Source organism: Lynx rufus, unplaced genomic scaffold (assembly GCF_022079265.1).
Source record: "Lynx rufus isolate CCGP_SWC_20201006 ecotype Redwood Valley unplaced genomic scaffold, mLynRuf1.p SCAF_28, whole genome shotgun sequence".
NCBI lineage: Eukaryota > Metazoa > Chordata > Mammalia > Carnivora > Felidae > Lynx > Lynx rufus.
In genome coordinates, this window is record NW_025814843.1 from 10794452 (window position 1) to 10817058 (window position 22607).

General features: G+C 60.3%; 1 protein-coding gene across 5 annotated transcripts; it reads left to right on the forward strand.

Moving 5' to 3' along the window:
- Nucleotides 1–765: 765 nt before the first annotated feature.
- DLG4 (discs large MAGUK scaffold protein 4) lies at nt 766–22073 on the forward strand. 5 transcript variants are annotated; one of them, XM_047089723.1, is made up of 20 exons: nt 766–934; nt 8671–8835; nt 12169–12222; nt 12360–12419; nt 12640–12764; nt 12863–13032; nt 13136–13272; nt 13423–13567; nt 16129–16424; nt 16521–16623; nt 16772–16886; nt 18109–18285; nt 18568–18604; nt 18699–18726; nt 18855–18902; nt 18984–19085; nt 19367–19539; nt 20448–20557; nt 21057–21148; nt 21320–22073. In XM_047089723.1, exons 1-20 carry the CDS (start codon nt 905–907, stop codon nt 21424–21426), a joined length of 2274 nt encoding a protein of 757 aa, XP_046945679.1. In that variant the 5' UTR covers nt 766–904; the 3' UTR covers nt 21427–22073. The 5 variants fall into 5 exon arrangements, with proteins under 5 accessions (XP_046945679.1, XP_046945680.1, XP_046945681.1 ...); XM_047089724.1 differs by having other exon boundaries at nt 12369–12419; XM_047089725.1 differs by having other exon boundaries at nt 8671–8736.
- Nucleotides 22074–22607: the final 534 nt, after the last annotated feature.

Here is a 22607-nt window from a genome sequence, read left to right on the forward strand (position 1 = left end):
CAGAGAATGTTCTCTCTCCTACCCTGCAGCCCTTCCTCCTCCCGCTCCCCCCCTTTCCTTTGCCCCAGTTTCAGGCACCAAAGAGTCCAGGACAAAATTACTTTTCAGGCTTCCTCCTGTGAATCCTGAGGGGGAAATAGCCCCCCAGGGATTCCCTCCTGCCAGCCCCTCCCTCACGCCCTGCCCCCGGCCAGGGCCTGGCTCCAGTGTTGAAACCAGCATGGGCGCTCCCTCCTCCTCATCTCTGCCGTCGGCGCTGGTGCCCGGCCAGGCCTCCATCTTGGCCACAGGGCCTCTCTGCATCTGCTGTTATCTCCTTTCCCATTATCCGGGTTCCTGCCGGCACCGAAGCAGTTAACTCTGCCAAGGCACCCCCCCATTCTCGCTCCTCGCTCCCTCCCTCCCTCCCCCTGCTTCCTCTCTCCTCCTCTCTCCCCTTCCCTCCTCGGCTCCACGGCTCCCTCGGCCGCTGCCGCCTCCGACCCCCCCCACCCCACTCCCCCGCCACGGCCCCTAGCCCCTGGCCGTTAGGCAAGACCCCCCCCCTACCCCGGGGCTCCCCGAAATCCAGTTCCCCTCCCCCACCCCAGCTCATGCCCCAGCCCCCGAACTCCGGGGCTGCCAGCCCCCGGTGCCCCCGCCCCTCCTGAGAATCGGGGTGTGCTCCCCAAGCCCCCTCCCCTCCATTGGGGACCCCCTTTTAGGGCCCCCTTCCCCTCCCTCCCACGCTCCCTCCCCTTCCCTTCTCCAACCCCCTCTTTCCCCTCTCACCCCTCCCCCCATCCTGGCCCCCCCTGCAAAAGTGGGGTGCGGAGGGGGGAGGGGTGAGAACCCACGGAGGGGAGGAACGAAACTCCGATGAAGTCAGAGCCCCTTACCCGCCGCCGCGGCCAGCCCCCCCAACATGGACTGTCTCTGTATAGTGACAACCAAGGTAAGCATGATGGGGGGGGGGGCTATAAGCTGGGGGGGGGAGGGTATGAGTTTGTGGGGAGGGGTTAGGCAGGCCTAACCTGGGGCTGGGGGCCCAGGAGTGACAGCATCAGAAGATGTATTTGGGGGTCATGATTTAGTTTTGGGGTTCACATCTGAGATAATGCTGGGTTTGGCCACAGGTGCCCCCTGGGGTGATCCCTTTGTACCTGTAGAGAAATGGAAAATTTGGGCTGTCTTGTGGTTTGGGGGGGGCTAGTGGGTTTTGGGGTTCGCCAACGAGGCTTGAGGGAGACTTATTTAAGGAGAAGCCTGGCTCACATGGAAGTCCTGCTCTTGTGCATTGGAAGGTGGACTACATGGGGGGGGGTCCTCTTCCCTCCTGGGGGACAGACTGGCTTGTAGGTGTCTTGTGCAATTTCAGGGGGCTCTTGGCATGGGGGTAGAAGGTTATTGGTTGTGAGTGCCTGACTGGTCTGGGGGTGTCAGCTGGCGGAGAAGGGGTGGGCCTTCAAGCTATGGAACGAGCATCTTGTGGTAGATGCATTCGGGGGTACTCTCGATTTGAGGGAACTGTGGATTTAGGGTTGGATCATATGGAATACGGGGATAGCTGGGAGCTGTCAGAGGGCTAGGGCCTGCCACAGGGCCACCTGAGGGAATGGACCAGGTGAGGTGAGGGTTTGGGGTACTCCCCCGGGAGGGAGAAGAGGTTGCCAGACCCTGAGGAGGATGAGAGCTTTGGGGAGACAGGGGATTTGAGGAGGGGGACCGGGTGGGTGGTGCAGAATTTGGGGGTGGCCCCGGGCAGGTGCTCAATATCCCTGCCTCCTCCCACACCGTATCCTCCCCATGTTGGGAAAGGGAGAAGAGCAGATTAAGGGGAATGTTCCTCTTACCCCTGACACTTGGGATCGAGGTGGGGGAGGACACCTGGATTTCAGGTTCCCCGGGTGAAAAGGAGTTGGAGCAGGGCAGGCCTGGCAGCCGTGAGGAGCGGACGAGGGCGTCCCTGTGGTCCGAGCCTGGAAGGGGCAGATCTTGGATGGGGAGCATGGGGCAAGCTCCTGGTGGGTGCTGCAATATACCTAGGTCTTGGCTGGGAGACTCTGGGACTGGCAAGCTGGGTGCCTGGTGTGTGGAGGGAGGCTTGGGCGGGTGGCAGGCAGCTGGGGGTTGGGGGGTGGGACAGGAAGTGGGGGCCGGGGAGGCGGGGTCCGGGTGAGTCACAGGCTGGGGAGGGGGTTATATTTAGTGGGAACTGCAGCTTCTCAGGGGAGGGAGCTGAGGACACACATGTTCCCTGCCACAAACTCACACATGTGTGTACACATGCAGTGTGCACGTGTGAGCATGGATGGAAGAGACTGGAGGCTGAGGACCTTTAGGTCCGGAGCCCCCACCCCCTCTCCAGAGCTACTTGCTTGTCTGCGTCCCCCCCCCCCCCCCACCGCCCCTTCTGTGGGCTCCAGGCTTTCTCCCATGCTGCTGCTTCCCCCGTTCCCTGTGGTTTCGGTGGATTTTTGTGCCTCACTTTCTCTGGCCTGGTCTCCTTTAATGTGTGTCTGATCCTTAGCTTCTCCTGTCTCCTGCCTTCAGCCTGCCCCTCAGCCTTAGGCTCCCTGGCTGTGGTCCTCCGGGTGACAGGTGTACCCAGAAAGCCAGTTGGAATGTGTGGGCCCTGCTTCCAACATGTGAACACACACACATGTGCGAGCGAGGGTGAGGGGCTTGCCTAGCTATTCTGGGAGGGGGAGTTTATTCATCTCCCTTCCAGACTCCTACTTCTTCGATGGAGCCCAGAGTGAGCATCCCTGAAGGAAGGAGCCTTGCGCAGAGAGGATCAATCATGCATTTGGGGTTTTACAGAGGCGTGGAGGAGACCCAGAGCTTGCCACATTCCTTGGCCGGAAAACTTGTCAGTCTCGGGATGACGAGGACTCCAACTCCCATAAGGCCTTGAGGCACAGGAGCCCTCCTGTTAGAGGGCTGCCGTCCGTGGGGCTGTTGGGAGTTGTGGTACATCTCTATCCAGGGCAGCGGAGGGGTAGCCGAGAGGAGCCAGCAGGGGGCACCAGGCGCTTGTTTCCCACCCACCCCCCAGCCCCACCCCCATCGTCCCCCGCTCCCAACACGCTGGGTGGGGTAGGGGGTGCCCAGGCTTTGCGGTGGTTGAGCTTCCCAGCTCCGTTTGAGAGCCCTCCATCTTTCATTGCCTATATTTAGATTCCTGTCGCAGTAATTGAAGGAACACTTATTGAATGCCTACCATGCGCCAGGCCCTGTGCTTTGTGCTCACTCCGCCTTTAGAGCTATCACTTAGTCTTACTCCGTGCCGGGGTCTCTGCCGGTGTCTGCCTCTGAGAATCTCTTTCTCCCACTCCGCCCCCGTCCCTCCCCCTTCTCCCCGCGCTGCTGCCGCCGTTGCCATGGCAACCGGCGACGACTGAAGTTGCGTGGCCGACTTGAGGGCCGGGCGAGGGTGTCGGAGGGCGGAGCAGAACAAGTGGGGGAGGGGGGAGAGTGGGAAAAGACCGGGGGTATCGGGCCGGACCCCGGAGGCGAAGCGGTTAAACCCTCCGGGTGGTCCTTATTGGGCAAAGCTGAGATGCCGGGGGCGGGGCACTGTGGCCAAAGGCCTCATTCATTGGCGGACAGGGGCGTGGCGGAGGGACAGTGTGGGCGAGGCCGGGGGAGCGAATGGGCGGGAAGTGGACGGGGGCGTGGTCTCTTGGAGGCAGGTGGGTGGGGTCTGGCTTACTCTATCGAGGGAGGCGGTGGCAGCCCTCGGAATGGGGCGGGGCCTGAGGGCTGGGTAACCTGACCGAAATGAGGGCGGGGCTGACCCGGCAGGGGCGTGGCGTGGTCCCATGCGCCGGAGGGAGACGGGGTTTTGAGGGGCCTGTTGTCTGAGGAACTGCGGGGTGCGGGGGTCTTTGGAAAGGAGAATCCGAAGGCTGGGCGATTGACGTCTCAGTTTTCCTAAGATGGAGGCCTGTTCAGATTTCATCAGAGCACAACCTCCTACCTCAGCTCTCTGTTCCAGGGAGACGGTTGCTAGGCGACAGCAAAGTCCTTGATTGCTGCGTTGCCAGGCAACAGGGAAACGGAAAATGGAGGGAAAAAGGAAATGGGGGATGGGGGAGGGTCTTAAGGGGCCACAGCGCCCACTGGTGGAGAAGTAGGACCTGTGCGTTTTCTATTCTAGAAGGAATTTCGAGCTCAGCTCTTCCGTAAGGGCTCCCTCTGAGGATCCAAGCATTCTACCCAGATGCGAAACTAGGGCATTGGGGGTCATCTTGGGGGCGCATCTAACAGATTCCGATAACGGGGAGGGAGGGGCATGGGCGAGATTCTAGGGCAGTCTGTCCTCTCTGCCCTGTGTGGGCATTAGAGAGAAGCCAGAGAAGCCGATTTGAGGCCACTGCTCAGTGGGCTTTAAGAGTTGGGAAGGTGGGCGTTCAATGGGATAATATTTGTAAAGAGAGGCTTTCAGGTTCAGTTGTTTGGGAGAAAATGGAAACCTCTGAGGCAGTCGTTTTGGGGTGTTGTGGAAGATTTGTGGGTCACTGCAAATTGCAGGCCAGGTCTTACTTTGGTGAATATTTTTTGAGGCTTGGGTGTGGGGGGTAGATCTATTTGGGAGCACTCCTGTAGCAATGTTGGAATTCAGAATCACGGAGGTGATGTGAAGACGTAGGAAGGGCAGCCAGAGAGAGGAGTGATGTGTGAACTTGAGGGGTGAAGAAAAGGGATAGGGAAAGATCTATTAATTTAAAGGTTTGGGAATAAGTTGAAGAGATTACAATGGAATTTGGAGGGCCAGCTTTAAGATACATTAAATACTCCCAGAAATTGGAGTCGGGTGTTTGTTTTTTGTGTTTTTGTTTTAAAGTGTTTCTTTTTTAAAGTTTATTTATTAAGTGATCTCCACACTTGAAGGGGAGATCACTTGAACTCAAGACTCTGAGATCAAGAGTTGTGTCCTCTTCCCATGGAGCCAGCAGGGCACCCCACTGGTGGTACTGGGGCTGTGCATACTGGAAAATCATGAGTATTTCATTAGATGCAGGGATTTGGACAGGGGACCCCAAAGGAATTTGAGGACTGCTTATTTGGATGTTGACGTTATAGAAAGGGTAATATTTGCACTAATGTCAAGGTCTCCGTTGGTGGGTTGGGAGATAGGATTTTAAAAGGGAGGATTTAAACGGTGGTTTAATTTGAGGAGACAGCCGGTGTCGTGTCTGTGGTCCTTAAACTCCTGAAAAGCATTGTCTGGCTATCAAGTTATGGGGCTGGACTGCTGGTTAGAATAGGAGATATCTTGGCATCTGAGGGGATGCGGTCCCTATTAATAATCCTTGGGGAAGGAGGGGGTGGGGCTTTTGGGAGGCATTTTAGATCCTGGGGGGTGTGGGGGGGGTCCCTCTACGGTGAGAGTGGAGTGCTTCCTCTTTCCTGCACCTTAGGAGTCCAGTAGAGATGAGTGGTCCATGGAGCTTTGGGAGTTTTTAAGGACCTGGTGAATTTAGGGGCAGGAAATTAGATGAGAATTACAGCTATAAGCCGGTAAATTTCAGGAGTGTTTCTGTTGGGGTTCCGAATAGGAGTATACTGTGGAAGGTGAAGTCCACAGAGAAACAGCTGGAACCTGGGAAGTTGATGGCTAAGAGGGTCTCCCCTCACCCCCTCTCTCCCATCGTGACGCTCTCCCCGCACTGCGCAGGCGCCTTCCCCCCCCCCCTCCGGCCGCAGCCTCCAGTCGCCGCGTCCGCCGCAGCCCCCGCCCCTCTGCCCCTCCCCCTCCCCCGACCCTGGGACCCTTGCTCTCCCACCCGTCCCCTCCCCTCAGTCCCCCTCCCCTTCTCCATGTCGGCTCGGAACAGATTCGCCTCCATGTGTCTCTGCGTGGTACGTGCCGCGGTACGGGCTCCGGCCCCGCTCCCCTCTTCCCGGACCCCCCAAATCTCAGGGTGCAAGCTTCAAGTGCTGTCGCTCTTACTTCTGCTTGGCGCGGGGTCTCTGGGTTGCAGTGTCTCGCGGACAGGCGCAGTGGGTCGCCCCTCTTATCAACATCCCCCTTTCACTCACACCCCTCTATTTTGGGGGTGCAAGCCTCGGTTCCAGGTCATTCTATGCAACTGGGGCTCCAGTGACGCGAGGGCCAAGGGGAAAGGAACAACAGCGACCCCCAGGCCTTTTCCTTGCCTCTGCCCTAATGTATTGGGGGTTCAGACCTGGTTGCAATACCATCGGAACTGTCGCGGTTGGGGCCCAGAGTTCCACTGGGGTAAAACAGGGGATCCTCCTTTCCTTCCTGTCCTGCTTTAGTTGTCCTGTAATCTGGGCTTGAGGGGTGCTGCCCCCGACCCCCACCTGCCAGTCTGCAGTTTTGGAATTACTCTTCCCCCCCCCCCACCACTCCAGACGTTTTTTTTTCTTCCCCCCAAGCCCTTACTACATGTACAGTACTCTGAAATTTTCCAGGGACCAAACAGGCCCTAACCTCCTTCAGCCACATTCTGGGGACTTTTGTACCCTTCCCTTGTGCCCAATGTGGGTCCCTCACATTGTCTCCTAATGCAGGGGAGTCTTTCCCTCAGTCCTAGACAGCCCCCACCCCATGGGGGTAGGGCAGGGAGACGTGTCTGCAGTCTCACTGTGATAAAAACTTCTCTTTGTTTCCTCTCTAGAATAAATGACCAGTTTCTGTGATTCCATTTTCTTTCTGTGCACCCTGACAGTTCTTCACCAGATTCAGGGATCCCCTCTGCGAGGTGGGCTGAAGATGGAGAGGCGGTGGACTCAGACCCTCCCCTGACTCAGGGAGACTAGAAGCTGCGCCCCTGGGCCCTGCCTCATGACCACGCAGGGGATGGGACTCTGGGGAAGTGGACAGGGGAGCTGTTTCCGCCCGTCCCCCCGGACCCCCACTTCTGGGGCACTGTCCAGGCTGCAGACCACCTTTTCAGGGTGTGGAATGGACAGCCTCTTCCAGGTCGTGGAATTCTGTTATCCAGCATGGCCTAGCCTTTGAGGGGGGCTACGTAGCTCATACCCACCCCCCTCCTTACTTCTCCTTCTCTACACTTTGTGCCCATGGTCTTGAACCCTGGGGGCCAGGATTCTCTCTCCAGGTCTGCGGGCCAGAAACCCGGGTGTACCTTGATGAGCCCCTATTTTCCTTCTCAGAGGTGCTTCATCTCTGGCCTGGGTGGGAGAGGCTTCGTGTTGCCAGCACCGTTTTCCTTCTCCTAGTCTCTTGCTGCGCCCTTAGCCACGGCCAAACTTGGGTTACATCCCCAGAGTTTTCAGAATCCTACTAACAGGCATTGACTTTGATAAGCTGCCTCCAGTTGGATCGTGCAAACGTTGCCCTCCAAATGTTGGGGTACTCAGCTTCTCAGATGCTTTTTTTGAGAGGGGAGTTCTGCCTTCTCTTTTCACCTAGGTGTACTTGGGGGCGGGGGTCTTCTGTCTTGTCCCCAGGGAACCCTGCTCTTTTCCCCGAGCTTGGGGCTTGGTGGGGGGCGGGGGGGGGGGCTCTGCCTCTCTGGGGGGCTGGCTCCTGAGGAGGGCGGCGGCAGAGGTGGGTGGACCCAGGCGGGGTCGCTGCCCTTCAGTGCTGTCTCCAGCTGCCCCTTTCCTCTCTCTCTGGCCCCCAGTTAATCTCATTTACTGATGTCCTTGTTAAGCTAGCAGAGGAGGCCGGTGAGATGGCTGGTGGTTGCTTGGGAAGGGACTCGGGGTCATGTTGAGTCTTCCACTCCTAAAGGCCAGAGGGAGACCAGGAATGGACTCTGAGACCCAGCTCCCCGCCTCCTTCCCCGGCCAGCCAGCCTGGAAGACACCCATTCCTGTCCCCCTCCTGAGCGCTACTGCGTCTGTTCCTCCCCCTTCTGCTCCCAGTATATCCGATTAACTGGCTGGGCTACGGGCGTTTGTAGGGATGGGGCCAGACTCGTGGGGGCCCCTGTGCAGACTACTTGGGGAACCAGCTGGGCCAGTGGAGGGGGAGCTGGACCAGTTCAGCTTTGTCCTGCCTGGGGGCCTGATGCCAGCTACCTGCTAGTTGAAGGGCCTGACTGCGGTCCCTGCCTCTGTCTGGCATGCCAGTGCTGGATAGCCAGTAGCTCTTGGGGTAGATAGAGGCTGCGGTGGGGAGACTGAGGCAGTGAGGGTGGGGTGGGAGTGAGCTGAGACACCAGGGGCGCGGCAGCTGGAAGATGGACGAGGGAGCTCACAAACCGGGGGAGTGGGGTGAGGATGATGAGGGAGGCAGAGAAGTTGGGGATGGACGTCGAGGATGGGGGTTCAGCGTGTCAGGGGGCTGGCGCAGTGACAGGGACTAGTATCTGAAGGCCTGGGCCAGGCGGGAGAAACGGCGGCCGGAGGAGGGGGTGTGCCGGGTGGAAGGCTCGGGGGACGGGGGGGGGGGGGGGGGGAGATAGGATTTGGGGTGGGGGGGAGCAGGGGGAGGGGCTGGGATTTGGGCCGAGCCGAGAGGTGGCGGTCCGGGGCGGGAGAGGGGCTGTGGGAGGGTGGAGAGAGGGGAGCCAATGGGCTGGAGGACCGGGAGGGGGAGGAACTGGTCAGGCCCCAGGGCCTTCCGCACCGCACTGGCGTGGGGGTGGGGGGGGCGGGAGAGGAGGCGGCCGGGCGGGCGGGCGGGCGGGCGGCCTGGAGCCCGAGGCGCTGGGCCGGCCCCGGTGACGCCTCGGTCCCCATCCCCAGAAATACCGCTACCAAGATGAAGACACGCCCCCTCTGGAGCACAGCCCGGCCCACCTCCCCAACCAGGTAAACGCCCCCGAGCTGGTGCACGTGGCGGAGAGGAACTTGTCCCACCTCGAGGCCGGCCACGGGGTCGTGGGCCACGCCCACCTCTCCCCCCTCAAGGTAGGAGACTCGGGCGGCCCCCTCCCCAGTGCGGCGCTCGGAGCCTCGGAGCCACAAGCACCCCCAAGGGCCGGTAGGGCGAGAGCCGTAGGCGGGAGGAGGCTGGGGCGGGGCGGCTGGGGCCCGGAGAGGGGGCGCTTGGGGGGGCCGGAAACACCTTGTCCCCACCGAGGAGAAACAGAGGCCGGACGAGGGGGGGGGCGGGCGTAGAGCTTAAGGCCGGCGAGTGCGTGTGTGCGCGTGCCTGCGCGCACGTGTGTTGAGAGGTGTGCGCCCCCAGGACGCCCCCCACCCCGGGCCCTCTTCATTCCTTCACACCCCCCACCTCCGTTTCCGTTTTCTGTGTCCTGAGCTCCGTGCGGAGCTCCAGCTGCCCGCATTTGCTCCTGTCCCTTCTCCGCCTCCTCCCCCCACTTCCGGCCTCTGGGCCTGGTTCTGCCTGCGCCCGAGTCTCCAGCCCTTTCCATGTGTCTGGTCGGAGACTCCCAGTCGTGGGGCCTCTCTGCCTCGGTCCCCTGCCTCGGCCTCTGCGCCCCTCCTGGGCTCCCTCCCCTCCTCCCCGCCTCTCCCTCCCGCTGGCTGGCTGGCTGCTTCCCAGGATGCTGTCTCTCTCTTCCTCCCACGCACTCTCCTGCTCCCTCCCGGATCCCCAGCTCAGGCCCTCGGCGGGCTCCGCGCTCCTCCTCGGCGGGCCCCGCTCTCCCTCTGGCAGTGACCGTCCCCTAGTCGTCCCTTCTCCCCTTTCCGGCCACCACCCTTTTCTTCTTCGAGCCCCTCCCGTCCCCCCATTATATCATCCACGCCCTGTCTTCCCTTCTCCAGTCCCGGGGAGGCCTTGTCTCTGGGACCTTCCCTCCTCCAGGCCAACTATATATCTTCTTCCCCTTCACACCTCTTTTCTGGGGGCACAGGATGGGGAGGGCCGGAGGCCCCAGGCAAGCTGTGACATTGAGGGGAACACCGTGGGGGCAGGGGTGGCCTTCCAGAATCTTGCAGGATGCCCTGGGGAGGGCGAGGCTGGAGACATTTCACCACGAAGTCAGGGAGGAGTTTTCTGAACCTGGAGATGGGGAGGCAGGGAGGGGGCCGCGGTAGGTTCTGGGGTGAGGAAGAGGAGGAAAAGAAAGAGGGTTCTCTGGCCTGTAGCACAATGGAGAGACCCCAAAAGGGGGAGAGGCCCTGGGGCTGACCGGGTGAGGCTGTGAAATCAGGGCCAAGGTTGAGTCGATGGAGAGGAACAGAAGTCTGGCCCTGGAGGTGAGGAGACAGCACAGAGTATTCCTGTGAAGCGGTGACAGCTGCAAGGAGTGGAGGAAGGCAGACTCGAGTCGCTCTTTGTGGGGTGGGGCCAGGAAGCTCCCTGGGGAGGGGATATGGGGGAGAGGGAGGCCTGCAGGGTGGTATCGAGTGTGGGGATCAGGGAAGCAGAGGAGAGAGTGCTGGTGGCCCTGAGCCAGCCAGCGGGGGGGGTGGGGGTGGGGGTGGGGGATCTGGGGACCAGGCCCGAGCCAGGGGGACAAGGAAAAGTCTCAATTTGCAGAGGTTGAGATCGGGGATCGACTGAAAACGATGGGCTGTGGTTTGGACAGAATGCCCAGGGTTTGAAGCTTGGATAAGGGAGAGTGGGTATCTCTGGGGTGTCAGAAGTTAGGGTGGAGGATGAGGGCCGGACACTGAGCAGGAGGGCTGGTGGGGGTTGGGGGTGGGGGGGGGGAGCGGTGATGCTGGATAAGGACTGAAAGCCGGTGGAGGGCCAAGGCTGGGTTGGAAGATGGAAACGGAAGGTGGGGCAGGGATACGGGTGCAGGGTGTGGGCTGCTGTAGAGGGAGGGGTGGGAAGCAGAGGCAGGTGGCCAAGGAGGAGGGATGGGGCCTGGGGAAGGAGGTTTTAGGACAAGGATGGGATGGGGACGGAGGACAGCCTTGTGGAGGGGATTTTGGCCGTGGCTATTGGTTGGATAACAGCATTTGCTGGGATTTGAAGGGTCGGAGGTTGGCGGTGTTAATGGATTTGCGGGTTTGAAATCTATTGCAGAGCTTGCGAAGAAGCCTGTAGTGTTGAGAAATAGCAGGAGAGAGCAGGGGCCCTTTGGGGGGGGGGATCGAGGAGTTTGGGGAATCCGTGATGACTGCCTCGCGCTTCGTAGGCTCCAAATAAATATTTGTTTAAGGAGGAGATAGGTTGGGGACCCCGGAAGGAAGCTCTTGGCCTCCTCTCCCATTGCCATGGAGACGGGGTTTCGGTTGCCCTGGCAATTGGGGAAGCCCCTAGGACCGGCCCAAAGCTGGCCCCGCCCCAGAGTCTAGAGACCCTGTCGCGTCGAGGCGACTGACGTCAGGACCTGGGTACGCCCACTTTAACCCTTTCCGGAATGGAGGTTGGGGTGGGGGGAGTAGATGAGAAGATAGGACCCGGATGTCATTCACCACTCCCCCTTCCTGACGTCTTTTGCACTGCGTAGGGTGAGGGGCGTACAAGAGGGAGAACGGGGCCCTTCAGGACGCGCTGCACCCACAAACCTCTTCAGCCTGGACTTCTCTCCCCTGGCTGCCGGGGGGCGGGGCCCCGGGTAGGAGAGGCGGGGCTAGCGGATCCCCTCTGCCTTTGGGAGTCTGATCGCTCCTAGGCCACGCCCATCTCCCGCCCCCCACTCCACCCCCACCCCCGTTGTCCTGGCGACAGGGCCTTCTAGAGGTGGGTCTCCCCAGGCCTTGGCTGGGCTTAGATACCATCGCTAGGCAACAGAGTCCTTAGAGGAAGGGGTGGATTGGATGGCGGGTGGGTGAGGAGGGAGGGGCTTGCAGCTGGGGGAACCCCGGATTCCCGGGACCCGGGGTTTAGGGCAAATGTGTGGGAAGGTGAGGGGCAGATCCGAGGGAGGGTTCTCAAGGCTCCTGGGTGCATATGGGCCGACAGGGACAGGGATGGGGGGCAGGCCCCGGGGGACGCGTAAGCACTGGGGTGTATGTGTAGCGCATAAGGCAGTAGCATCCCGTGGTGTTACATCCGGTGAGAAGCTCCCCCTTTCGCCTGCCCCCCCCACTCTTTACCACCTGCTGCTCCCCCATCTGGTTGTCTCTCCCTCCCTTCCCGCTTCTCAGACACCTCCTTCCACATTCAGGGGGGCCCCGGCCCAGGCAGCGTTAGGGCCGTGCACGTGTGAGTGTGTGTGTGTGCGCAATACGGGTTGAGCTGGGGCCTCGAGGGGTTCAAGAGCAGGCTTGGTTCAAGAGGGGACCCCGAACGGGTAGCCAGGCTGGTGGGACCCTCGATGACAGGCTTCCTCTTGAACCAAGGCTCAGGCAGCTTTTCATCTCCTTTTCCCCTCACAGGCCAATTCTCCTCCTGTGATTGTCAACACAGACACCCTAGAAGCCCCGGGATATGTGAGTTGTTTAGATTTTGGGGCCACTGCAGAAGGATGGAGGGAGAGCGGGAGGGCCTGGGCCCCAGCAGCAGGGGAGGGGCCGGTGCTCAGGTCGGAATGTCCGGCTCACTGGTGCTGTGTTTCTGGTCCGTGCTGGAGTTGCAGGTGAACGGGACGGAGGGGGAAATGGAATACGAGGAGATCACATTGGAAAGGGTGAGCAGGCTCCCCCGCCCCCCGCCCTGAGGTCCCCCCAGCTCCCTGTCACGCTTCTCTCTGTGCCTGTGTGTACTAGGTGGCCAGTCCCTTAGTCCTTAGTCTTGTCCCTTCCTGCTCCCGTCACGGCCCCTTGGCCCATGCCCCCGCCCGAGTCCGAGCCGCCTTGCCCGGAGCGGGCCTCCAGGAGGGCTGACGCTCCTCCCCTCCTTCTGCCCAGGGCAACTCAGGTCTGGGCTTCAGCATCGCAGGCGGCACCGACAACCCACACATTGGTGACGACCCGTCCATCTTCATCACCAAGATCATTCCTGGCGGGGCCGCGGCCCAGGACGGCCGCCTCAGGTGGGGAGGGGACACAGGGCTTAGGGTGCCGGTTCCCTCGAGAGGGAGGGCTAGGGCAGCAGGAAGCTCCTGGCTCAGGCCAACCTCGCTGCCTCCAGGGTCAACGATAGCATCTTGTTTGTGAATGAGGTGGACGTGCGGGAGGTGACCCACTCAGCCGCGGTGGAGGCCCTCAAGGAGGCGGGCTCCATCGTCCGCCTCTACGTCATGCGGCGGAAGCCTCCAGCTGAGAAGCTTATGGAGATCAAACTCATCAAGGGGCCTAAAGGTAGTGACCCGTTGTGTCTCCACCCCCATCCCGACCGTCCCCCGCCCCAACGCCGGCTCCCCAGCCAACCTGGACGTCCACCTCTGTCCTCCCCTCCATCCAGGTCTTGGCTTCAGCATCGCGGGGGGCGTAGGGAACCAACACATCCCCGGAGATAACAGTATCTACGTGACAAAGATCATCGAAGGGGGTGCCGCCCACAAGGACGGGAGGCTGCAGATTGGGGACAAGATTCTAGCGGTGAGGACCCCTGTCACTCTTCCAGCCCACACTTGGGTCTCGCCTCCTGGCCCCCCGGGAAGGCCCCGTCCTCCTTGGCGCCTCTCCCACGGTGTTGTCTGTCTTGGGGCTGTTTCTGGCTCTGTCTGAGCTCTCCTTCCTTGGCCCCAGGTCAACAGTGTGGGGCTGGAGGACGTCATGCATGAGGACGCCGTGGCAGCCCTGAAGAACACATATGACGTTGTCTACCTGAAGGTGGCCAAGCCCAGCAATGCCTACCTGAGTGACAGCTATGCTCCCCCAGACATCACAACCTGTGAGAACCCTCCAAACCTCAAAGCCTCCCATGACCCATCCCAGTTACCCCCATGACATCCCAGTGAGTGTTCCTCTTCAGATGCCCCCCACAAAATAGAAACAATGTCTCTTCTTTTGCGGTTGGAGAGTAGGTGAAAAAATCAGTTACCGTTCAAGACCTAGAAAAGCTTGTCGACAGTCTCTCCCCCAGAAGGCACAAGGCCCAGATGGTTTTGTAGCTAATTTCTCTCAAATCTTCAAGGAATAGATCATTCTTCTGCTCCTTCTGAGCGTGAGGACAGATAAAAAGGTTCACGTTTCATTTTATGAGGGCGTTTCAAAGGGTCCCAAAGATAACATAAAAGAGGGAAACTCAACCCCAATTTTGCTTCTGAATAGAGAGGTAAAACTTTGTAGGAACATAGTTGCAGACCAAATACAGCAGCCAGTGAAGGGAATAACATCGTCACAAAGTAGGGTTTTTTTTTTTCCTTCGGGAAACTAAAAGCACTTCTGTATTGGGAGACCTCTTAATATGATTCATCGTATTAAACAACGGACAGAAATTGTAAGGTCATTTGAAATCGATGCGGGAAAAGACGTTGAGGAAATTCAACATCCGTTTTCACACGAAAACTTAGTAAACTAAGGACACAGGAGTTTTCTTTCACGTGATGGAGAGTAGTTCTCCCAAGAGGAACCTTGGCTCCTTGGAGAAAGGGCCTGTTCCAGATCCTGTGCCGGAAATGCACAAGACGAGTTTGTAACATCTTACAGGCTAGAAAAACAGTAAAGCTACCCAGGACTCTAGGGCGTGTTATCGACGCAGGAGGGGCTCCCACTGGTTATTCAATCACAACTCCTCAAATAGGTGGAGGTCCATGAGATCATAATGATGCTTAAGAATAATTGGGCACCTTTGGAGGATGCTCGGGGCCCATTCGTAATGAAAACCGGCAAATGCGGGGACAGAGTCAGGTCCTGTACAAACCGTACCTCAGAATCACCAAATGGTTGATATGGGAGAGTTCTTTTTAATTTTTTTATTTTTATTTATTTTTTAATTGTATTTCAACGTTTATTTTTGTTTTTGAGAGAGAGACAGAGAGAGCATGAGCAGGGGAGGGGCAGAGAGAGAGGGAGACACAGAATCTGAAGCGGGCCCCAGGGCCCGAGCTGTCAGCACAGAGCCCGACGCAGGGCTCGAGCCCACAAACTGTGAGAAAGTTCTTTTCTGTCGAATCATTCCCACCGATAAGTGCTTCTTCTTCCAAAAAAAAAAAGAGTAGAATATTCTATTTTGCAATCCCCCGTGAAACATCACTGGGGTCCTCAGTGGCCACTAAAGCTCTTAGGTGAGAGCGTAGAGATGGGTGGGTCAGCCCCACGACAGCTGAACCTGCCAGTCAGTCTCACCTAAGGCAACCAGACATTCTTGCATCCCGTTGTGGTCTGGTGGAAAGTGCGTAGCGTCACCTATGCAGTGTTTGTGACACAAAATTGAACTTGAGTCTGACAAAGCCTCTAGATCGAATTATACGAGGAACGGGGCAGAAGCACACGGTAACAGCCCAAAGATGGAAGTGGTGATTTCCCCCTTAGAATTTCCCCGGTAGGGGGTACGCCCGGGTGGCTCCGTCAGTTAAGCGTCCAACTGTCTGTCCGACTTCGGCTCAGGTCATGATCTCACGGTTCGTGGGTTCGAGCCCCGCGTCGGGCTCTGTGCTGACGGCTCGGAGCCTGGGGCCCGTTTCGGATTCCGTGTCTCCCTCTCCCTCTCTGCCCCGGCCCTGAGCACGCACGCTCTGTCTTTCTCTCTCAAAAATAAATAAAAAGGGGCGCCTGGGTGGCGCAGTCGGTTAAGCGTCCGACTTCAGCCAGGTCACGATCTCGCGGTCCGTGAGTTCGAACCCCGCGTCGGGCTCTGGGCTGATGGCTCGGAGCCTGGAGCCTGTTTCCGATTCTGTGTCTCCCTCTCTCTCTGCCCCTCCCCCGTTCATGCTCGGTCTCTCTCTGTCCCAAAAATAAATAAACGTTGAAAAAAAAAAATTAAAAATAAATAAATAAATAAATAAATAAAAATACAGCACTTAAAAAAAAATTTAAAAAACTGAAAAAGAATTTCTCCCGTAGAAAGTGGGAAATTCTATCAGACAAATGACCTAGTTTTCCCGACCAATGGATAGCCAGGAGCAGGAAAAACCGGAGAGGGGCGGGGGGGACTTTTATAGACTGAGAGATCTGAGGAAACCCAGCACCCACAAGGAAGCCCCCAAAAGCCTGGTGCTAATATTCCCCTCCACTTGGCCACCCCTGGCGTACGGAGGACATATAACCTTCAACTCGATGATGACCACCCCCCCCCCGCCCCGTCCCTCGGGAGAACCAGCCCTTCATGTGGCCTGTGCACTCCTGCCCCCCAACACTGCTGGGATCTGACGCCCCCCTCACACCGCCCTACTATCTGGCAGAGAAATGCCTCCGTCACCCGAGTCTGGCTCTCCTGGTTCCCTGGGGAGGAGGTGGGGCGGCCGTGGGTCCTGCCCGCAGCGCCCTCACCCCTTCTCCCGCGTCTTTCAGCTTATTCCCAGCACCTGGACAACGAGATCAGTCACAGCAGCTACCTGGGTACCGACTACCCCGCATCCATGACCCCCACCTCCCCTCGGCGTTACTCCCCGGTGGCCAAGGACCTGCTGGGGGAGGAAGACGTTCCCCGGGAGCCGAGACGCATAGTGGTCCACAGGGGCTCCACGGGCCTGGGCTTCAACATTGTGGGTGGCGAGGACGGTGAGGGCATCTTTATCTCCTTCATCCTGGCCGGTGGCCCTGCGGACCTCAGCGGGGAGCTGCGGAAGGGGGACCAGATCCTCTCGGTGAGGGAAGGCCGGGCCCTGCCCACACCCCTCCTCTACTCCGGGGCTGGGGCCTGGTCCCCGTCCCCGGCGACTCACCCTCCCCGCTGTCTCTAGGTGAACGGTGTTGACCTCCGCAGTGCCAGCCACGAGCAGGCTGCCATCGCCTTGAAGAACGCGGGCCAGACGGTCACCATCATCGCTCAGTATAAACCAGAAGGTACCGGGCCCGAAGCTCCTCGCGTCGTGAGCTGAGAGGGTCCTCAGAGCCCGGTCTCCTCAGCTGGTGGCTCCAGTGGGGGCAAGGGAGGGAGGCGGAAGCGCTCCGGTGGGGCCAGAGCTCAGGAACCTTCTCGTCCTTTTCTCAGAGTACAGCCGATTCGAGGCCAAGATCCACGACCTTCGGGAACAGCTCATGAACAGCAGCCTGGGCTCAGGGACCGCCTCCCTGCGGAGCAACCCCAAAAGGGGTTTCTACATCAGGTCGGATGCGCCTCTCTGTTCTGTGTCTCCCCCCGCCCCAGCTCTTGGCCCTGAACCCTGCCTGGCTCCCCCCGCCCCCACCCCTTCCTGGGCCTGACGCCCAGCCGTCGTTCATGGGCCCCGCTGCTCAGGTCAGCACTGGGAAATAGTTTCAACCGGAAAATAGCGTCTGCCTCAAGTGTCCCTACTGCCCTCTGGCCCCCAGTCAGCCTGGCACTTCCCTTCGGACCTCCACAGTTGGGTGACTCAGAGGTTACTGCCCGGCAGAGTGGGGAGGGGGATGCCTCTCGGCTGTTTGGAATGTTGCCCCCGCCTGCAGGGGAGGGGGTCACAGGTCTCCTGCTCCCCGGGCATCAGCTCTGTGGCCCCTGCCTCTCTCTCCCCACCCTCTCTCTCCCTCGGGGCTCCCGTCCGCTCTGGCCCCACCTCTTCCTGGAGGTCCAGATCTGCGTTGCTGGTCATCTGCTTTCTGGACGCGTCCACTGGGGTGTCCCACAGGCATCTCGCACTCGACACGTCCCACACTGAGCTCACTGCTTTCCCTCGAGTCCTTGAGCCCTTTATCTTGCTGAACCAGTGTTTCCTCCCTCCCGGCACCGCCACCCGCTCAGACTGTGCTCGGCCCTTCCCTCCCCCCTCCCCGCTGGGCTCCAGTGGGCTCCTGGGGGCGGTCTGCTGTGGCTCCCAGGTGCCTCCGGGTGGTCCCAGAGCCTCTTCCATTCGGTCCCCTTCGGTCCCGTTCTCGTGCTCTGTCTTTGCTGCCTCCACGGTCCGGCCCTCCCTTGGCTGGACCCCGGGGTCATGACGTAACTGACGGGAACTTGGTACTGATGGGGATAGCAAAGGGTTAGCAAAGAGTGGCCCTGTTCCTTCTTTCTTCTGAATTCGAGCACATTCCGGGGTACCTCCCTGACTGTCCCCTGCATGCGTCCTGCAGACTGCGTTCTTGGGAGGGCGGCGTTCTAGATTTGGCTCTAGAAGTTGCACGGGTTCCAGAGCCTGTCTTATCTCTGGCACAGTGCAGCCCGAGTGGCGTTCAGTGGTTGTGATTGTGCGTCACACTGGAGCATTTGCTCCCCACACGGTGGGGGGGGGGGCTCCTCGGGGTCCGTGGCCCCTGCGGGAGGGCTGTGAGTGGCCACGCTTTGCCAGAAGGCCTGGCTGGGTGTCCGGGCGCCAGAGAGCTCAGGCGGTGTCTGACCGACGGCCACCCACGCCGCAGGGCCCTGTTTGATTACGACAAGACCAAGGACTGTGGCTTCCTGAGCCAGGCCCTGAGCTTCCGTTTTGGGGACGTGCTGCACGTGCTTGACGCCAGTGACGAGGAGTGGTGGCAGGCACGGCGGGTCCACCCCGACAGCGAGGCCGATGACATCGGCTTCATCCCCAGCAAACGGCGGTGAGGCTCCCGGGGCCTGCAGCCTTCCTGCCACAGGGGCTCCAGTCCCAGGGGTCCCCGGGCGGACAGCAGAGGCCACGGGCCTGCCCTCTGACCCCTCGGAGGCCTGTCTGCTGGGCAGCCTCCCTCCCGTGGGCCTCTGGAGCAGACGTGTCACTGAGGAGTCCTGGGGCCCAGGGGCCGCCGGGAGGTGGTGTTATCAGCTGGCCCGGGGGAGGGGAGGGCTCTAGGGCCCCTCAGTGGCCATTCCTCTACCCTCCCGTCCCCCCATGTCCCCCACAGGGTCGAACGACGGGAGTGGTCAAGGTTAAAGGCCAAGGTAGGTGGGGGAGCGGGCTCGGGTGGAGGAGCGGGGGACTCGGGGCTGAGGCCCACCAAGCACGTGGCCCACTCCTTCTGTTCTTCCTCTGTAGGATTGGGGCTCCAGCTCTGGATCACAGGGTAGGTAGGGTCAGCTTGCGAAGCGGGGGTGAGGGAGCCCTGAGCTTCTCTTGACATCTCAGGAAGGCCACATGGGGCCCCAAGATCCCTGTCTCCCAGCCCCTCGCAGACGCCCTGCCTCCCACTAGGTCGAGAAGACTCCGTTCTGAGCTATGAGACGGTGACGCAGATGGAAGGTGAGTCCTGGCCCGACCCCGGTCCCCAGCCCCGGCTGCTCCCCACTCTGCCCCCGGCCTGAGCTGGCTCTCTGTCCTCAGTGCACTATGCTCGCCCCATCATCATCCTTGGGCCCACCAAGGACCGAGCCAATGATGACCTTCTGTCCGAGTTCCCCGACAAGTTCGGATCCTGTGTTCCCCGTGAGCGCCCGGGCCCTGGGGTGGGGAAGGGAGATGGGGGTGGGGCCCATGGCATTGGGGTGCAGGAGGACACAGGGATTCTCAGAGAAGGGGTGCTTCTCATCCGCTCTGCTGCCCCATTTGGAGACCTGGGGGCCCTGGAAGGGGTGTGGGGGGAGGTGGCCCAGCCCCTCTGAGTCTCGGTCTCACCAGCAGCCCCCTTGCGCGGTTTGATGTAGGCAGGCTTTAAAGCTAGAGGGACGGTGGTTAGATCTTCGGGGGGCGGGGTGACTTCCTGGCAGATACGACGCGGCCCAAGCGGGAATATGAGATAGATGGCCGGGATTACCACTTCGTGTCCTCCCGGGAAAAAATGGAGAAGGACATTCAGGCGCACAAGTTCATCGAGGCCGGCCAGTACAACAGCCACCTGTATGGAACGAGCGTCCAGTCCGTGCGGGAGGTGGCCGAGCAGGTAGGACCCGCGGGCACCCGGCCGCTTCCTCCTCCCCCGCCCACCCCATGGCCTCCCCCCAGCTCTCTCTAACTCTCTCTCTCTCTCTGTCTCTTTCCCTGCTGGGTCTCCACTCCCTCCTCCGCCTCCTTCTCCTCTCGGGCAACTCTGTCTGACTGCCTGCTCCCCCTGCCTCCCTCCCTCCCTGCCTGACCCCAAACTCTTCTCCGCCATCTGTCCCCTCTCCCCCCCTTCCCTCGTCCCTGCCCCACTTCTCCTCTCTTCCTGTGGCCTTGCCCTTGGTGGCTTGGCCTTCCCACCTTGGTGCCCTCCCTCTGTCTGGCTCCCCTGTGGCCCTCTGGCCTTGCCTGTTCCTGGGGTCTCCACCCCCCTCTCCCACTCCCCTGCCACCTCCTTTTCCCTACTGCCCCCCACTCTGCCCTCTCTCCCTCCACGGCTCCTTTCTCCATCTGCCTCTTCTCCCTCCCACCTGTCTCTCCTTGTTTCTTCCATCTGTCTGCCCCCCCCATCCTACTTCCCTTCTCCCCCTTCCTCTCTCCTGCTCCTGCCCTCAACCCCTCCACCCTGTTCACTGTTGCCCCTCTGGCCTTGCTCTGCCCCGTCTTTTGGGTCCCCTTCCTGCCCATGCCTCACCCCTCCCTCGTTACCTCCAATCCTCTCCTCCTGTGCTGGCTTCTTCCCTTGCTCTCCATCTGCCCCTTCCTCTTTCTCTCTGTCTTTAACTCTGTCTGTTCTCACCTCCTTCCCACCTTGACTCTCTGGCCACGTGTCTTTTGACATCCATGTCACCTCCTTTTGGCCAATCTCCCATCCCCCACCTTTCCACTTACCGCGTCCTGTCCTGGCACCTCTGTCCGTCCTTTCCTGCCACCTGCTGGTCCCCCTCCGCCCCCCCTGCCTGCCCCCAGGGGAAGCACTGCATCCTCGATGTCTCGGCCAATGCCGTGCGGCGGCTGCAGGCGGCCCACCTGCACCCCATCGCCATCTTCATTCGCCCCCGCTCCCTGGAGAATGTGCTGTGAGTATGGTCTCGGGGGGGTGTGGCCTCCCCTCAGCGCCCCCCGCATCTGTGGCCCTGGGCCTGTGTCGAACTCTCCCCTCAGAACCTTGGACAGCAGCCCCAGCCGCCCTCCAAGGGGACCAGGCCTGTCCCTTCCTCTCCAGCCTCGGGCTGGGCCAGACTGCAACTCCCAGCAGCCCCTGGGGCATGCACCTGCTGGCCGAGCAGGGCCCCTGGGGCTGTCGGGAGTTAGAGTCCGAGCCCCCCTTCACTGGGGCTGAAGGGCCGGAAGGATGAGGCTCTGGAGAGGTTCCCGGAGTGGCCGCACCCGGCCGGGGTGGGTCGCGCGGTGGGGTGGGGGTTCATTGGTGGCCCCGGAGACGACACGGGGAGTTGTGTCTTTCGCTGCGTGCTCCCAATCAGAAAACACTGGTTGCGACTGAACTTGCCGGGACGGAGGAGGTACGAGGTAGGGCGGGACCCGTGCTCAGATCTGCGTCTCCCTCGCTCTCCACAGAGAGATTAATAAGCGGATCACAGAGGAACAAGCTCGCAAAGCCTTCGACAGAGCCACCAAGCTGGAGCAGGAATTCACAGAGTGCTTCTCAGGTGAGGCTGTGGCCCTTGCTCAGATCCCAGGCCGGTGCCGCACCTGGCAGACGGTTGAGAAAGGCGGCCTCCCTGGGTGGGGGGCAGCCCCACCGCTCGGGGTTTGGAGAGTTAGAGAAAGGGGCCCCTCCCTCGCTCTGGCCTCATTCCCCGTCCCCCCCGTCCCCCCAGCCATCGTGGAGGGCGACAGCTTTGAGGAGATCTACCACAAGGTGAAGCGTGTCATCGAGGACCTCTCAGGCCCCTACATCTGGGTCCCGGCCCGAGAGAGACTCTGACTCCCGCCCTGGTGTGGCCTGAACTCGCCCTGTCTCCGGCCCCCGGGCCCTTGGTCTGGACTGAATTGCCCAAGCCCTGCGCACCCCCTGGCCTCCCTCCCGTCCCTTCTTATTTATTTCCTTTCTAACCGGATCCAGCCCTGGAGGGGGGACACTCCCCTGCATGTAACCCCGCACCCCAGAACTGGGCTCCTGAACCCCAGGAACCTGGGGTCTGGGGAGGAGCCGGGCTCCTGGTCCCGAGCCCGTGCTCCGTAGGACCCTAGCCCCTGCCCGCCCCCGACGCACACACACACCCACCGGGGGCCGCCTGCCCTCCCCCATCTTCTCCCACACACATTCCAGAAGTCAGGGCCCCCTCAAGGAGCACCCCGCTGCAGGGATGCAGGGCCACAGGCCTCCTCTCTCTCCTGAGGCCAGGTCTGGGGTCACCCCTGCCCCCATCATAACTCCCCATGTCCCTTGGTTTCGCATTTAGTTTTTCCCATTTTTTTTTTTCTTCTCAAAGGTGGTTTTTTGGGGGGATAAGTGGGGGGACTCTACTGTGGGCCCCCTGCCTTCCACATGCCCCCCACCTTTTTTTCTTTGCCGGTTTGCATGAGTGGAAGGTCTAACTGTGGCTTTTTTTTTTTTCCTGGATTTTTTTTTTTTTTTCTGGGGGGGAAAGGGGAGGGATGGGTTTAGGGAGTGGGAATGTGGGGGGTGGGGCCGGGGTTGGGGGTCGGGAGCCAGGGGAAGACTGGAAATGCTGCCGCCTTCTGCAATTTATTTATTTTTTTCTTTTGAGAGAGTGAACGGAAGAGACAGATACTTGAAACCTGGTGTGTGGCCTGCTTATTTGGGAACCGGGTGAGGAGGGAGACAGGGTGGGAGCGTATGGAAGGGTCTGGTAGTCAGAGCTATCTTCGTGTCAACCCAGAGAGGGGACAGTGGCCTGGAGGGGGCCTTGGAGGGAAGCTGAAATCAGGGACGGTGGGCCAGCAGTGAAGTAGGGGCCTGGGAGGGGCTGGAGGCATGGTGCAGTCAATGAAAGGCCCAGAACGAGGAAGCCAGACCGGCATAGGTCCCTGCCGACTTAGCCCAGCCCTGATCACTCTCCTGGTCCTGCTGGACAGCAAGACACTCCCTAAAGGAAAACACGGAGGCAAGTTTCTTGGTTCGTGTTCAGAGCGTTCTGGACA

Bases quoted from the DNA above. Each gene is read 5' to 3' on its own strand.
- DLG4 (XM_047089723.1), top strand. From the start codon at position 905: ATGGACTGTCTCTGTATAGTGACAACCAAG. The intron at 12,223-12,359 runs GTGAGTTGTTTA...TGGTCCGTGCTG, and splicing joins CCCTAGAAGCCCCGGGATAT to GAGTTGCAGGTGAACGGGAC. The intron at 19,086-19,366 runs GTGAGCGCCCGG...ACTTCCTGGCAG, and splicing joins GTTCGGATCCTGTGTTCCCC to ATACGACGCGGCCCAAGCGG.